Source organism: Pseudopodoces humilis, chromosome 3, assembly GCF_049639895.1.
Source record: "Pseudopodoces humilis isolate 2021_Gansu_Grassland_sample_001 chromosome 3, ASM4963989v1, whole genome shotgun sequence".
NCBI classification, from domain to species: Eukaryota; Metazoa; Chordata; class Aves; order Passeriformes; family Paridae; genus Pseudopodoces; species Pseudopodoces humilis.
In genome coordinates this window covers 37031948-37046976 of record NC_142202.1, presented here as the reverse complement: position 1 = coordinate 37046976, position 15029 = coordinate 37031948, and the positions used below count along the sequence as shown (strand labels likewise).

Here is a 15029-nt window from a genome sequence, read left to right as displayed (position 1 = left end):
AGACCACTGGCGAACCAGCCCCCTCTGTGAGCGGCCCCGCGGACAGCGGCACACCTGGGAAGGCCTCGGCTTTGCAGCGATTTCTGCTCGCTCCAGCCCGTCCCATCTCCAGCCTGGAGCCGGCTGAGCTCGGCACGCAGGCGGGGGCACTGCAGCGCCGCGGCTGCGAGCCGGCACAGCGACCTCCGGCACAGCCCTGGCCCAGCCCGGGGAGCTCCCAGCCGCGCCGGGGGCGGCCGCTGTCGCTGCTGCGGGCCTGGAGCCACGGGCCTGGGGCCGCGGCCCCGCCGCCGCCGCCCCTGGCGGCCCGGAGGACGCGCTGCAGCCCCGGCAGCGGCCGGGAGAGGCCCGAGCGGGAGCCGGGCCGGAGCTACAGGCCGAGCTGAGGGGCAAGGGCGAGCTCATGCAGCACGCACAGCGCGCTCGCACTTCTACCTCCCGGTTAAAAAAAAATAAGTCACCCAAACTAAATACCAGGCTCCAGCCATGAACGAGGGTGATTTCCCCCAAAATTATTCTAGTTCCGTCCCGGTGATCTTATCCCTCCCCTCCTACTCCTATGATTTTTGGCTCACAGCATCTGAACTGTTTGTACACTGACAGACACCAGATGCACATTACAGACTTGCCGTGTCAACCAGCACAGGTTTGTGAACCACTGTCTTATCCAAACATCAGCAGGTATAGCCCAGGCGGTGCTTTTACAAGTGTATACATATATGTACAGGTATAGCATTCTTCGCTTGTAGACAGCACTACAAGATGAAAATGACATTAATATAAGAGCACCTTGCCAATAACACATCAGTCTACTCACAGCAGCAGAGATCTCCTGGCACAGTAAGAGGTCATGATGTTAACCTAACACAAGCATCTGAATAACACAGGGTAAATGAGTCCTCTCTGTTTCACCTGTATTGTATTCAGTGACTGACTGGAGCATTAACACATGCAAGCAGCATCCCTAAATGTGACACTCATTCTTTACTATAAGAGTATGTTGCATTGAGGTGGGGGGAGTAAATGCACAGCTCTCCAGATGAGAGAAAAATCAGAGAGGCTGTCAGCTCCATCTGCTCTGGACTACTATACAGTAACAGGAGAGTGCAGTAAATGTCACCACACTACCTGGCAATTTTAGCAGCTACTGGTGATTTTTATAGCAGATGATCTGAATGCTTCAGCTGTCCCAAACCCTCCCTCAGTACTCTCTTGCCAGGGAAAATAAGCATATCCCTGTAAATAACACATCACAGGTAGAAAACTTTACTTTCAACATGCAGCTCACCAGAGATACAGAAAGCATTCTCTGAGCTTAGTGGTGTTATCAGTGGGGTGCTGAGGAAGGAAAATATCTGTGACATTCCTGAGAAAACAGAGCAATCTGGCTAAGGGATTGTGGAACAGCAGAGATAAGAGCAAGAGCTCAGTGGCCACACTGCTCTCTAATCATAGTTTTCTTGAAAGAAGCAGGAGAGTGCATTTTTTGCAAGTCCCTCTCTCTCTCCGTCCTTGTTTAATAATCTTTTCTCACATGCCTGAAAGCAATCTTTGTGTGTCAGAGTTGCAAGGTTGCCTTTACAGCGCCAAGCTAATCGTACTGTACACTGTATTGCCTGCTCTTTTCCCCCACAGGTCATCCACAGGTTTCTAGACTACACCTTCCTGAAGAGGCACTGAGAGTAAGTTTTATGCCCTCTCTGCTCAGGAAAGCTTCCCTTCAAAGAAAATTCTGTGAAAGCAGCAAACTCTCAAAACAGTAAGTAGGGGTTGTGTGAGGTTGAAGCACTGAGCAGCACACAAGTGAAGCTGATTTCAGATTTCATGGTTGTAATGTCTTATTTATTCCCAAATGAAAACAAACAAAACTGTCCAAAACCAAACAAACAAATACCCCCAAAATACCCACAACCCCAACCAAACAAGTAATTTCCTTGTCTTACTAAGATATCAAAGAAGTTCTCAGATGTCAACAAAGGATAGCCTTTCTCCGTTGAGCTAATCACTCTCAGAGCTTTTCCATTCAGCCACACTGTATTTTAGCATTCTCTTTTTTTTTCACATTCTGATCCTGCTTACTCATCTCTCCTAATCTCTTCAGGTTCAAAACCAGGAACTTTATCACTTCAGCTGAAAGATGGACAACTTTCAGATGCCACTGATTCCTTTTTGGTCCAGACAGCATTGCCTACACTCATCTGGGGAAACAAACAAAAAGGATATTAAAAAAGGAACTCCAGGAAAATAACAATGCACCCTAACTGATCTGAAATCACTTTGCCTGTTCTGCATAAGTGCATTTAAATAGCATCACAACAAGAATTTAAGTAGACATTCCTCCTTTCCCTGCTTCCTCTTGGCTATTTCCCTTGTTCCTGAATATTGCTGCCTATGCCATTTACTGCAATGTATTTGACTGACTTAAAACATGCAGCACACAGAGTATAGGCTGGTGGCTATATTGATTACAAAGTTTCTTGCACATTATAAATAATCATACACCTGGCAATTATAAAGAAACCAGAGCATTCAAAATTGAAAAAAACCCCGCGGCATTAATTTAATCCACCTCCACAGGCCATGCAGGCCAGATTTTATTCACCATTACCCAGAGTTTGTTAATGCTCTAGACTGATAAATCCCCAGTGAGGAAGTACTATCTGGCAAAGGGAGACTGACTGCGCCCCCCCTACTGTGATGCATTTGTTTTGTAACAGATTACTTAATACCAATCCCGAGACTCAGGGAATCAGTGTAGGCTGTGTGCCCATTCCACTTCTCAGCTATAAGTAAATATTGAGCTGAAACAGAAGCCAGCCTAGACAAGCTTTAAATTCAGAATTATCAACCTTGTAATTATAGATGTAAAATCTCTGAAAGCAATTGTCTATTTGGATGTGTTTTCTGTGCTCCCAGCCAAGGACTCTGCTATCAGCTGAACCATCCTCAAATTCCATGACGACACAGCCAAGGAAGGTTTGATTACTTGGCTCAGTCCAAAATTTTTCATGAACAGGCTGCTTTGTCTGGACCTGAAGGCACAAGATAGATATTGTGCCCTGTTTTCCAGAGAAAAAAAATAATGCCAACTTCAGAAGACAGAGGAGTATCTTCCACTGCATCTCCTCCTGAGAATGCAAATTCTTGTCATAGAAACACAGAAACTGTTGTTACTCATAGCCTAGCCACTCAACATTAGATGGTTGTCTCATGTCCTTGGATCTAGTCTTGACTCAGACAAGAAGGTAAATAATTATAATTACGGTACTACATTTTTCTCTTTTACCGGTCTGCTTCTTAACCTGATGGTCCAACCTGAGTTAACTTAAATTCTGATTTCTGCTTACTTGTTTATACAAAGCTACTCCTAACTTCTCTTATTCTGTTCTTTCTGAATGCCATTTGCTTCCCTCTCTTTCTTATTAGGTGCCTAATGGGAATTCAGAGACACCTCATTACCCCAACATTGCCCTCAGCACCCAATTAGCTAAAACCTATCCAAGCAGCAGCTAATTGCAAGTTCAACTATGAGCCTTGGAATTCCAAAGAGGAGTTTAGGAGCTGAACTTTTAGCAAAACAGACTGACTGGCACCTCTGTCATCCAGTGAGAGTCTAGTTGGAGGGATGTTACAAAAACCTCTGCAAAGCAGGTACGGACCTTGCCTGACTTTTTCCAATCCCTGAGACAAACTGTAGTGCTTCCTCTTCCAAAGATGTGAAATCTTTCAATTTGCTCTGTACCACTGGGTCCAGATTTCAGTTCTGATTTTAGGAATAATTTAACTGGATCCCACTATGGATGCTCAGACCCTTAAAAAATTTAACTTAGTAAGGCATGTGGTTAAAAGATGATACTACATCTAGCTGGAAATTAGTTTATAAATTGCAATTAAAAAATGCAATTGTAAGGCAATGCTCAGTAAGATGACAGGGTGCTAGAAAATGCTAATGAGCCCTGGTGAGTCTCCAAATGGAATTCTTTTTCATAGGAACTTTTAAAATCACAACACACAGGGTGTTTGTTTTCTTTTTACCATTCCTCCCATGAGCAGTTTTCTTTCTGTTGTGCAGATAAGACACTTTAATGAACTTTCTCTTCAGTTTTATTATCTGTATTCTTTCACCTTCCAAATGCCACTAAAAATCTTTGATCAGAAACCACCAGAACACCTCCTGTAGGTCTCCTTTGGCTATACGGCAAAAAAAGTTAGGGAAAAAACTTATTTTCTGGCATTTTGCAAGGTTTTTAGATATCAGACACATAACTATTATAGAAAACTATATTTAAAAATGTTTTGTGGCTTTTCACTTGTCTGTTTTAAAAACAAACCATAGTTAAAAACTGATGTAACAAAAGCAACAGCACGGAAGAGATGGCCAAAACCAAACAAGTAATTTTTCTCACTTTTTATTACACACAAGCTATTTCTATTTACTTCAGTTGGTGAAACTGAATGCTTGATGCAGACACCTGACACTAAGGCATGAAAACATGGTTCTCTTTTGAAAAAAACCAGAACACATTTGGGTAACACTACATTTCTCACAGCAATAAACTACTTTATTTATGCGATCTACCACAAAAAAAAAAAAACCCTAAAGGGGAAATTTCAACACACACCTCAGTTTTGTGGTTTTCTCAAAGTGTTCTGCTTCTTTGGGTGTCACTGAGCCTGCTGCTTAGGGTAGCTAATCAGAACAGGTTGAGCATCCATTGGTCCTACCAGGAGCAGAACTGCAGTCTGCTGCGCATCCTCCAAGATGAAATTCTTGTCCCAGGAATTCTTATAGTTGAATTAAGGTCGCTGATAAACACTGCAAGCCTTAGGACAGGAAGATGAGAAGAGGTAAGTGGTAACAGCAAATAAGTCTCTATATAGCTCATGTTTATTTTGATGACTGAGTGCATTTGCTGAGCCTGGGTAATGATGCATTCACCCAGAAACTCTTGAAGGGGGTCAGTTTTAATACAACTGTACTAAATCACTCCCAGCAGAAATATCTCATCAGACGGATGACCGACCGTCCTGCTGCTACTTATAAATAGTATGCTCCAAAATGATGTGCATGTTCAAACAAAAACATTCCCAAACACACAAGCAAAATTTCAGTCAAAAATCTACTGGCTTCCAAATACAAGCCCTCACAGGTCATCCAGCTAACAGCAAAACACAAATCAAGATATAAAAGATTGTGGATTGTGGAAATGAAGCTGAAGAGTTTCACGAGATCCTTCATTTCTCTGCTTTCACTTCTTTTGACCGCTGACCCATCTTAGCTAATTGAAAACGCTCTTCCTCTCCGGAGGCAGCCGCAGTAAGAGCAATGTTCCAGCGCGGCACCACAGTCGGAGCTGTCACAGCCGCTGTCCGCACCCAGCCGGCAGCAGCGCTCAGGTAGGAGAGGGAGGAGGCGGGAAGCCATTTCCTACCCTCCCATCCCTGCTCACGGCAGCCAAGAGCACGGAAACTGGCTCAGGAGCTTTCTGAGCTGGAGGCTCAGCCTCAGCACCACTGACCGACCCGGCAAGGATCGCTTTCGAACACGCTTCTGCTTGAAGACAACACCCGTACCGACCGGCTGCACAGCACAGTGCGTGTAGGGGGCGGGGAAGAAACAAAAATCTTAACAACAAAACACCAAAGCTGAGCGTGCCCCAGCCGCGGCCGCGCGGGCACAGAAAGAGGCGCCGCACGGCCGAGCGCAGCACCTCTCCCCGCTCCCGCCCCACCAAAGCGTGACAGGACGCCGGCGGCCGCCATTTTGTGCGGGCGTCCCCAGGCACCGCCCCCCCGCCCGGGCTCCCCCCTCCCCTCCCCCGCGCGGCTCGGGAGCGCGCAGGGCGGCGGGGAGCGCGCACGCCGGGGGCGGGGGAGGGGCGGTCCGGAGGAGCCGCGGGACCCCCGGGCCGCCGGCGCCATCATGTACCGCTCCAACAGCGGCCGCTCCGGCCCCTCGTCCTCGTCCTCCTCCCACCGGTCGAAGGAGGGCGGCTCGTCGGCGTCCCCCGCCTCCCGCTTCAGCACATCGGGGCCGGGGCCAGGCCACGGCCGGCCTCCCCCGCCGATGCCCGCCGCCGCTTGCGCCTCCGCCTCGCCGCCGCGCTCCGCTTCGCCCCGTCCGCCGCCGCTTCGCCGCCACCGCTCCCCATCGGGCCACCGCGGGTCCTGCCGCCGGTCCCCGTCACCGCACCGCAGCCGGAGGTTGCCATCGCCGCCGGGAGGAGCGGGGCTCGGCGGGCCCCGGGGCCGCCGGGGCAGCGAGCACGGAGACGGCGGCAGCAGCCGGGTAAATACTGCCGTGCACCGAGGGGGATCGGTGCGGCTCCTGCCCCCTCGCCCGAGGGGCTGTCAGAGCCCCAGACTTGGCTCGGCGAGGTCCTTGCAAAATTACACCGGCCCCGGGCTCTCCGTGTGCGGAGGGAGAACGGCAATTTCCCCCCTATTCCTTAGAGAGCCAAGTAGGAAAAAAAAGATTACCGATTTCCATTTTAAGTGATGATTTCCCACTAGTTTCCATTGTATTTTTATTTGTCTTACTGGCTAGAGCCATTTTAGAGAAGATTCAAAGATGATGTTGTCTTTTCGCTAAGGCAGAGGATGTAAGTAGTCGTTTTCCTCCATTTAACACATTGGGTTGTGTTAGTGCATAAATATAGTTTAATTGATGGGAATATAACTTTTTAGATAGCATGTTGATTGAGTACTTCGTCTGAATTCTTCCTGTTGTCACGGAGGGCATACAATGAGGACTGCTACTGATTTATATCTTTGAGAGGTGTTCTTTGGTAGGCACTGCTTTGTAGTCGGGGCTGTGCACAGAGTGTTCCAGTCTTCTCGCTTTTTCTTGGCAAAGTCTGATTTGGGCATGTGAAGCTCTGTTTTGGCATCTGTAGTGGATGGCATCTTGTATGCAGACACCTTCGTAATAAATCAAAGTGTGAGGACTTTCTTTTTTTTTTTTTTTTTTTTGAGTGAGTGAGTGAGTGAGTGGGATTCGCTCACTTAGGTTTTCTCTTGTTACTCCTTGGTGCAGTGATTTTTTTTTTTTTTTTGTCTGGTGACTGAGCTGTGGTGTGCAATAAGTTCATTGTGCATTTGTATTACCGTGAAAGAAGAGATCTTCATACTGGGATATTCTAGGCAATGGTTGCATGGTCACTCAATCCAGCACAGATACAGTTGTCAAGAACGGTATTCTCGCGTTTTCCTCTTGCTTTGCAGTATATTCTGCACTCTCCCGTGTGCTCAGGGGTGGATTTGTGAGTTGCAGGGTGGGCTAATGTGAGGAAACAATGTAGCTGAAAATCAGTCCAACAAAAGTGGTTTGTCTGCTGATTCATTGTCTGATGGGACTCCCAAGAGAGAATGGGGATTGTCCTTTCTCATGGTGATACAGGTTCTTACCGGATTTATTTGCTGCAGCAATAGAAGAGGTCACAGGTGATTGTAGTGGCATTAAAATTCAGGTACTGGTGTTATTTCTTATTGAAAGGTGAACTGTCCTGGAGATGCAGGAAGATAATGTTGTCTTTAACAGTTAAGCCAAGCCAGGCTAAGAAACTTGCCTCTGGCCATTAGTTTTCACATGGTATTTCACCCTTATCTCCATCCTCTTTAGTTTCCTGTATGGTACTCTTGCAAATTGCATTACTAGTAACATCCATGATGAAAATAAGTACCTTTTAAAAAGGAAATGTTTTTCTATCTGATTCATGTCAGTTTGTGTTGTGGCTTGATGGACATGTTCACAACTGATGGGTGACAACCTGGGATACAGGACAGAACTTTCTTAAACTGACTTCACCATCACTCAGTCTCCTATTTCACTGTAGCCATGATAGGCTGTGAGCCTGTGCTGGCTCTGACAAAACTCTCAATGCTGACTGTGTTGGTGGTTCAGACTTGGAGAAATTTGATCTAGGAGTTTTGACTGGAAGCCTCCCACTCCCTCTTGAATGGGGGGGGGAAGGCCACCAAAAACATCCACTTTACACGAGCATTATTTTTGACAAACACTGCTCTTCCAGTGTTATTTTACACCCTCCTGGCTCAAGTTAAATCACTCATCTCAGCAAATTGTTACAGATTAATGATATCTTTCTTGCCTATTTGAACTTCAGAGAAAGATTGAAAAACTATTAATCCTAGAAATTAGGTGTTAGCAGGTTAGCTAATGCTGTACTGATGAGCCAAATGGATTTTTTGTTTATTTACAGGATTACTGCATTTAAGGAAAGCCCTTCTGTAGGAAGCAATTGTCACAATAAGAGATCTTGAGACAATTAAATAGAGCTCTTCAACCTATATTGTGCTGACTCATGCGTTTGCTAAACTCCCAGTGTAAGTAATTCTTAGAGTGTAACATCCACATTTTTTCCGTGGAAGCTTTTGTCCTCCAACAGGTGTTTGACTGACAACTGAAGATACTACTTCTTCAAAAGTGATGTTACAAAGAATAAAATGCGTATTTTGGTTTGTTTCACTTTTTAAAATTTGTGTTTATGAAAGCAGCATTAATTAGAGAAGGATAAAATATGGGATTATGCTGTCGTTTTCCAAGGAGTGGAACTAAATGTGATGGAAACACAGCAGACAGCAGATATGTTGGCTTATCATGACTGGTTAGGGTAAAGTTTTAATAAAATTTTTAAAGTTTTATGACTTAAGAGCCTCTCTCTTCTGAAGCTTGAGAATACAAAATGTGGAGATGTGGAGAGTTACACAAATATATTAGTAAGTGGGATTTTGGAGCTGTCACTGAAAGGACATGAATTCAGAAGCCTGAGGATGAGGAATTTAAGTCACAACAAGGAAAGAGGACTTGAAAGAGGGGAATAGGTGCATAAGGGTGGGAGATGTAGTATGTAGAATTGAAGACATTGATGGGGTAAGGGCATGGGCTTGAAATGGAGAAAATATTTGAGTACAACTTCCAGATTATTGTCCCTATCCTACATATGAATTGGAGTATGAAAGCCGCAGCCTTAAAGATTTCTTACTAAATTTTCTTGATTTGGGGAGTTGGTTTGGTTTTTTGTTGTTGTTGTGATTTTTTTAAAATTATTTGTGAGATGGAGTACATGCATTTCCAGGTTACAGCATTGTTGCTCATTTTGCTCATCCCAGTGCATGACTGGGATGCTGGCAGTGGAGCCATGTATTGGATGTTGTAAGTAGTGATGGTGTTAGTTTCTTAATAGCTGAGGAAAACTTTGTGGTGATTGGAAGAATGTGGAGTGATAGCAAAGATTTGGGGCAAGTACTGGGAAATGTCATGGAGGAGAGGAAGGTCAGGGCTTTACAGTGGGAGATTTTGGCAGACTTTCATTTGTTCTTGCAAGGCTGACACCTGCTGCTTTTATTTATCCATGCTGACCTGCGTGCTTGTTCTTTTTAAAGGTTTTGTTTTAGCTTCTTTGCTTTCTTGTAAGAAAATTGGCTGAGATTAGAGGACTGGAGCATGTGGGGTCAACAGAGAATGGAGAAATGACAAGCAGGTATGCAACCTGTTCGGTAATATGGCACTGGTAACTGTGGCTTAGGTGACAGAGCAGGAAGGGAGAAAAATGCAGTGCAGTGCACACATAGGTATGATTAGTGGTGGTGTTCAGTGCTCCAGATACAAAAAACTTTTAAAACTGGAATTTCTCCAATTAAAAAAAACAAAATCCAAAACTAAAAAGAATCATGAAGTTCAAATATTTACTGCCATGACTGCTGTGTCTGGGTAATTTGTATAGGTCATTGCTTATGACTATAAGCAATCCAAACATCCCAAACATTCTTAATGTCAACTGTTTCTTTCCTTTGCCCAGAGTTTGTTCTGGGATGTAATCATCACTTTTCTGTCTTCAGTGGAGGTGATTGTCACCTATATGCCCACAGTCTTGATGACAGGAAGATGGCCTTGAAGATAGTAATTTCTTGAGGCAGCCCTAATTCAGTGCTAAAATGGGCACAAGAGAGCATTCAGAATGTATTTGTATGCAACACGTGCACCTTGAATATGTTGTTTCTCAGTCAGGTTATTGCAGAATCATATTGTGCTGGACAAGACAGTTGCTCTTAAAAAGTAATTATAGTGTATTCTGATAAATGGTGGGATTCAACTTAATGGGACAAAACAGAAATCACTAATATGCTACCTTAGAATAAAGCTATATGCACAATGGATTCTAGTACAGATTTGTACTAGAAGTGAATTTTGTTAGGTACACCTGTAAAGGAATTCTTTAGCTTTTGTTGGAGATTATGCATTGTTTTTTTGGTCTCTTGGAGGACTGAGCTGAACCTGCTGCATGTTCTCAGGGTGGATGTGGGTAATTCAGTGCACCTGCTGCTTGCTACTGCAGTTCTCAGCAGTAAAAGCAGTGTGCAGTGCATGACTGGTTTGGCAGAACTGAAGCTGGTTCACTGCTTTGTGCTAAGCAGAATCTGTATTGTATTGATTTAAAAGAGCAAATCACGTATCTCCATCTTTAGGCAGTCTTATCTGTTTTTTATGGAACCCCCCTTAATTCTGATAATTCTGTATTCCAGAGCTATATTTTAGAATAATGTGAGGCATAACTAGTTAAGCATAACTTAGCAGTGATTGTGTTTTGTGTACTGTGTTTGTGTATAAAGAAAGGTCTGTAAGGTCAGAGGTAGTGAGGTCAGGTCTTCTCTGCCGCAGATTTTTCAGAGGCAACTTTATTTAGTTTACTCTGGTTTATCTCTACCAGTAATAAATAATGGTAATGGGAATCTCAGACAACGATAGAAGGTGTTTCTAGTGGTATTGGTGTTTTTAGTATTATGTTGTGCTTATCTGCTGAAAGCAGCATGAGGTGAGGAAAACTGCTAAAAAACATCACTGCTTGGAAAATCTTTGTTTACACTGGTTTATACTTTAGTTCATGTTGTTACTAAAGTTGTAAAGGGCCAGAAATCCAGACACTTTATTAAGAAATTCCTGGCACTGTTTTTTATGCAATGTTTATTTAGCTGCTTCTTTACAAAGAAAGGAGAACAGCAGCAAATTTGGAACTTTGTGACTTTCTCTTTGGTTTTACATCTTCCAAAATGGTGGTTTATGAAATGTATTTTTGAGTTGAAAGTTTAAATATAGAGCATGTTATTAGCACCTGGGATGAGAAGTTAAATGCAGTCAATACCTTCCCCTTTCTTTAGTAACTAAATAGAACTGAAGTATTTGGAACAGTTAGTTTCTAGTTTGATTTTTTAATTGGTCCATCCCCCCAAGTTGAATTTATTAAGCACAGCAGAATCACTTTCCTTTCTGTAGCTGAGATTAAAATCCCGTGATTGATGGGCTTGCACTCTTTCTTCAATTTACAGAGGCGTTCACCGAGTCTCCGCGCTGAGTCTTCACTGGAACACAGTTTACGGATTACTGTTGGTAATGACCGGTATTGCATTGGCACACCGGAGCGAAGGAGGCTGCCTGATAGACTGGGCTCACCAATTGATAACCTGAGTGACAGGTATGCTCCTCCACAGGTGGGGATTCACGTGGGTGAAACAGCATGGGAATGCCTCTACTGGATGAGGCCAAACATCTTGTTAGCCCACTGAATGCCTAGGGAATGAGGGTCAGCATGTAGTGATGCTTCCTGGGAATATTCCTCCAGCCTCTGGCAAGTTGTGGTGCAGGGAATTTCTGATCAAAAGTCTCTGCCTATGTAATTCTAAACAGATAGTTCCTCTCTAATTTTTGTCAACTGCTTCTAAACCCCATGTAAACTAAGTGTGCACATCATACATTGCAGGAGGGAGTGTAATGTCAATCCCTCTGATGCTTCCTTCCCTTTAAGGGTGGGATGTCACATGAAGACACTTCATTTGACATTTCACTGCTTCAGCCACCTTCTGTTTCTTATGAACCTACCTAGTCCTTACTAAAAGGAAGGTTGTTTAGTGTAAGGATAGTGTAAAGCTTCTACTTCCTCATTTATTGGGAGGAATGGTCTACTTTCCTGATGTTTGAAACTAGTCTAGAGGAAAACTCTAGAGCAGCTTGAAGGAGATTATTATTTTGACTTTAGAAACCTTGCAGAAGAGAACATAATTAGACAGTCTCATACATTATAAAGGAAGTGTTAGAATTCTTAGGATCCCTTGACTGAAATTGGAGAGAATTCTTTTATGTTAAAAATTCTGCTGTGAACAGTGAAGTATAAATATTAGTAGATACAATTTGGAACTCTGCCTTCAGTAGGAGAACCGGTATAATCTGGCAAAAGAAAGAAAATCAGAAAACTGTGCAAATAATTCTCTTTGTCTTGAATTGCAAAATTAAAGATGACATAGCTTGTGCCCTGGAGCATAGAGTTGTGCTTTCAGGTCAGGGATAAGCATCCAGCACAGAAAAAAAACATTACCACTTCCATTTTTGATGCAAATATCATCAACTGTTAAAAAAAAAAGAGATGAGAGAGAGGGAAGTGAGCAGAATTAATGAATTTCCTGTCTTTCTCAGGTGCAGTTAAGTTTCAGCAGGTGTAGAAAACCAAATGAGAGTTTGGGTTTTGGTACTGTCACTTTTAGGCCTTTACCTCAGTTCTCCTGGCATCAGTGTTTGACTTGTAAATCCCCTGTGCAGTCTGCAATCTTCTAAATGAAATGAGTGTGTATGCTTAGGGGAGAGTACAGTGGTTGGAAGGAAAAGGAAGTTGTATGTCGGGAACTGGCACTTCTCTTGCAAGTTAAGGAACATTTGGGGGCAGGGGATGGTGGTATTTGTCCCATGGCGTCATGTTCTCAGGTGAGATTTTAGCATGTTCTGTAGTGCTGATGCATGGTTAGAAGTAACATCAGGTTAAACATGGAGTTTATTTAATGTAAGACTGAGAAATCACAAAAGTTGACTTCTCTATTACAGAACCCATAGATGTGAAAAAGAATGGTAAGGATAGACTCCAGAGAAGGTTTAAAAATGACAGATGAGTTAGAATGAGAAGAAGATAAAGTGAGACCATGTAGACTTTAATCTTTAAGTGACTTCCTTGTATTTGTAGTGTAAGTATGCAAGAACTTCATGTTGTTACATTTACTTATTTTTTTATTTTTTTTGGTCTAATCTGTGCCAGCTTTACTTTTCTGAGAGATGCCCATTGTCCAGAAGCTTAAAGTATGTGACAACCAAGTCACCTGTTAGCTTTTCCTAAATCATCTAGGTACTACTTCTGAATTCTAAGTTTCTTCACTGCTAGCCATTTTATTTGTTTTCAAAAGACAGTTGGTATTTGGTTAAGGACATTGTTTATCAAGTATTTTTCATTGCACTTTTTTTCCCCTATTTGAGAGGCTGTCCTGGTACCGGGACACTGACATTATATCTGTCACTGGGCTGTAAAATGGTCCTTATTGTTGCTGCTCATATCACATTTTTATTTGGCATATGGTACATTCTCATTCTAATTAAAAAACAAAAAAAGGCAAAAGAAAAAAGTGTTTCCTGAAGATGTCTCTTCAAATTTTGAAGTAATTGGAGCAAATAATTCTGAATTTAGTTATTCTCAGCTATTTTTGCTAACTACTCTATTTTGATATTACAAAAAATCACTTTGACACATTATTCTCTGTAATTTGTAGGGCCTTGGGATAGTAGAGAGGTTCATTAGTCTATAAAGGAAATAAAATACCAAAGGAGAGAAATCAGGGAGGCTTTTAGAGTCTCCTGCAGTGAATTTTCAGGACGCCTGAGGAGACTTTCTTAGGTTGCATGTTCACATGCAGGTCCTAAAATGTCTGGAAGAACTTGCCCCAAATTTCTAGGGCAGCTGGTCTCCTGGACATGTCTAAAGAGGCACACTGAATGCTGCTGGACTGAGTCTTCAAGCTAAGCAGCTTCAGTCTCCTGCTTGGACCGATAAGTGGTTTTTCGTCTTCCAGAATCTCTGTGTGAAAGTGAAAAATAAATATTTTCCTCTCTCCCTGTCTGCCATCTCTCTGGCTCTCAGTATTTTTAAGACATTCTGGTACTATCTGAGCTGGTACAAGCCATAGAGGGCATCCCACCAATTCTTTCATCTGAGGTTAATACAAAAGATAGACCAAATCACTGCAGAGACTTGGTCTGCATTAAGCTGTGTTCTGATATAGCGTTTTTTGTTCTAATATCAAGAGTAACAGTTGACTTGAATATGAACAGCTTATCTGACTCCCTGTTCAAAGACTGGGTATTAAAGTGGAGTCCTGTTGATTGCTGACAGCAGAATGACACTATTTATTTCTATTTCTGTGTATGTGAATAAAGATGCCAAAAAGTAAATCACCTTACACTAGTTGTAGGTCTCTGAGGCATCATGTGTGTGTAGCCTGTGGTCTGTTTTCCATCTCTGTATCCAGTGATTAATGGATTCTTTGTTGGTGAAAGAATTGGGATAGTCACAGTGGTATCCCCTTGTATCTTCTCTTGGGGGTGCAGTAGCCAGTAGTGGATGTAACTGGCTGAAAGCATCCAAACCAAGTAAGAGGGATGTAACTTTATTGGACTGTATGCACAGAAAACATGTTTCAAAGAATCCTATAAGGCAAGCAATCATTTTTCCCACACTTGTATTTAATTTTCAGGTTTTATATTTGCATTTTAGTTGTTCAGAGTGTATTTGGAATGTCTTGCTAGTTTTAAATGTAGTAGGTTTGCCGTTCCTTTCTTTCCAAAGTATGATTAAAAATTCCTTTGCTTTGTCATTGGCATCAGAGTGTTTGAATTGTAGGTGACGGCTGCCAGACATGCGTCTAAATAATTTTATTTGCACAAAAATCAGCTGAAGGTATATGGTGAGACACATCTGTTACTCCATCAGGTGTGTTCATGCAGCTTGTACAGGTTAGCAGGCTCTCAGAAAATATGCCACTGGGATTATACATACCTTTATGTAGGTTGTGAAAGCAACATTTATTTATGAAATTTCATTTAGCTATTTTTAGATACTTTTGTGCTTTTTGAGGAGGTGAATATGTGTAGTTTGCTGAAAACTGGAAAGATACCATGTAATACAATGGGTAGAGGTGCATGT

At 42.9% G+C, this 15029-nt stretch overlaps 2 protein-coding genes across 8 annotated transcripts in view; one reads left to right on the top strand and one right to left on the bottom strand.

Moving 5' to 3' along the window:
- Positions 1–6066, bottom strand: part of ABCC10 (ATP binding cassette subfamily C member 10) — a 22551-nt gene extending 16485 nt beyond the window's left edge. For 2 of the 5 annotated variants that reach the window (XR_001331757.2, XM_005526911.3), the window contains exon 1: positions 55–240. The gene's annotated coding sequence lies outside the window, so the exon portion shown is untranslated. Of the gene's footprint in view, positions 1–54; positions 241–4622; positions 5717–5929 lie in introns of those variants that run through there. The other 3 variants (XM_088052758.1, XM_088052759.1, XM_088052757.1) reach the window with 3 other exon arrangements.
- Positions 5924–15029, top strand: part of ZNF318 (zinc finger protein 318) — a 26374-nt gene continuing 17268 nt past the window's right edge. For 2 of the 3 annotated variants that reach the window (XR_001331756.2, XM_005526910.3), the window contains exons 1-3: positions 8232–8343; positions 9403–9500; positions 11344–11489. Coding sequence is in view for 1 of the 3 variants with exons in the window: in XM_088052756.1 (XP_087908882.1) it covers positions 5924–6289; positions 11344–11489 (512 nt within the window). In the remaining 2 variants the exon portion in view is untranslated. Of the gene's footprint in view, positions 6290–8231; positions 8344–9402; positions 9501–11343; positions 11490–15029 lie in introns of those variants that run through there. The other variant, XM_088052756.1, reaches the window with a different exon arrangement.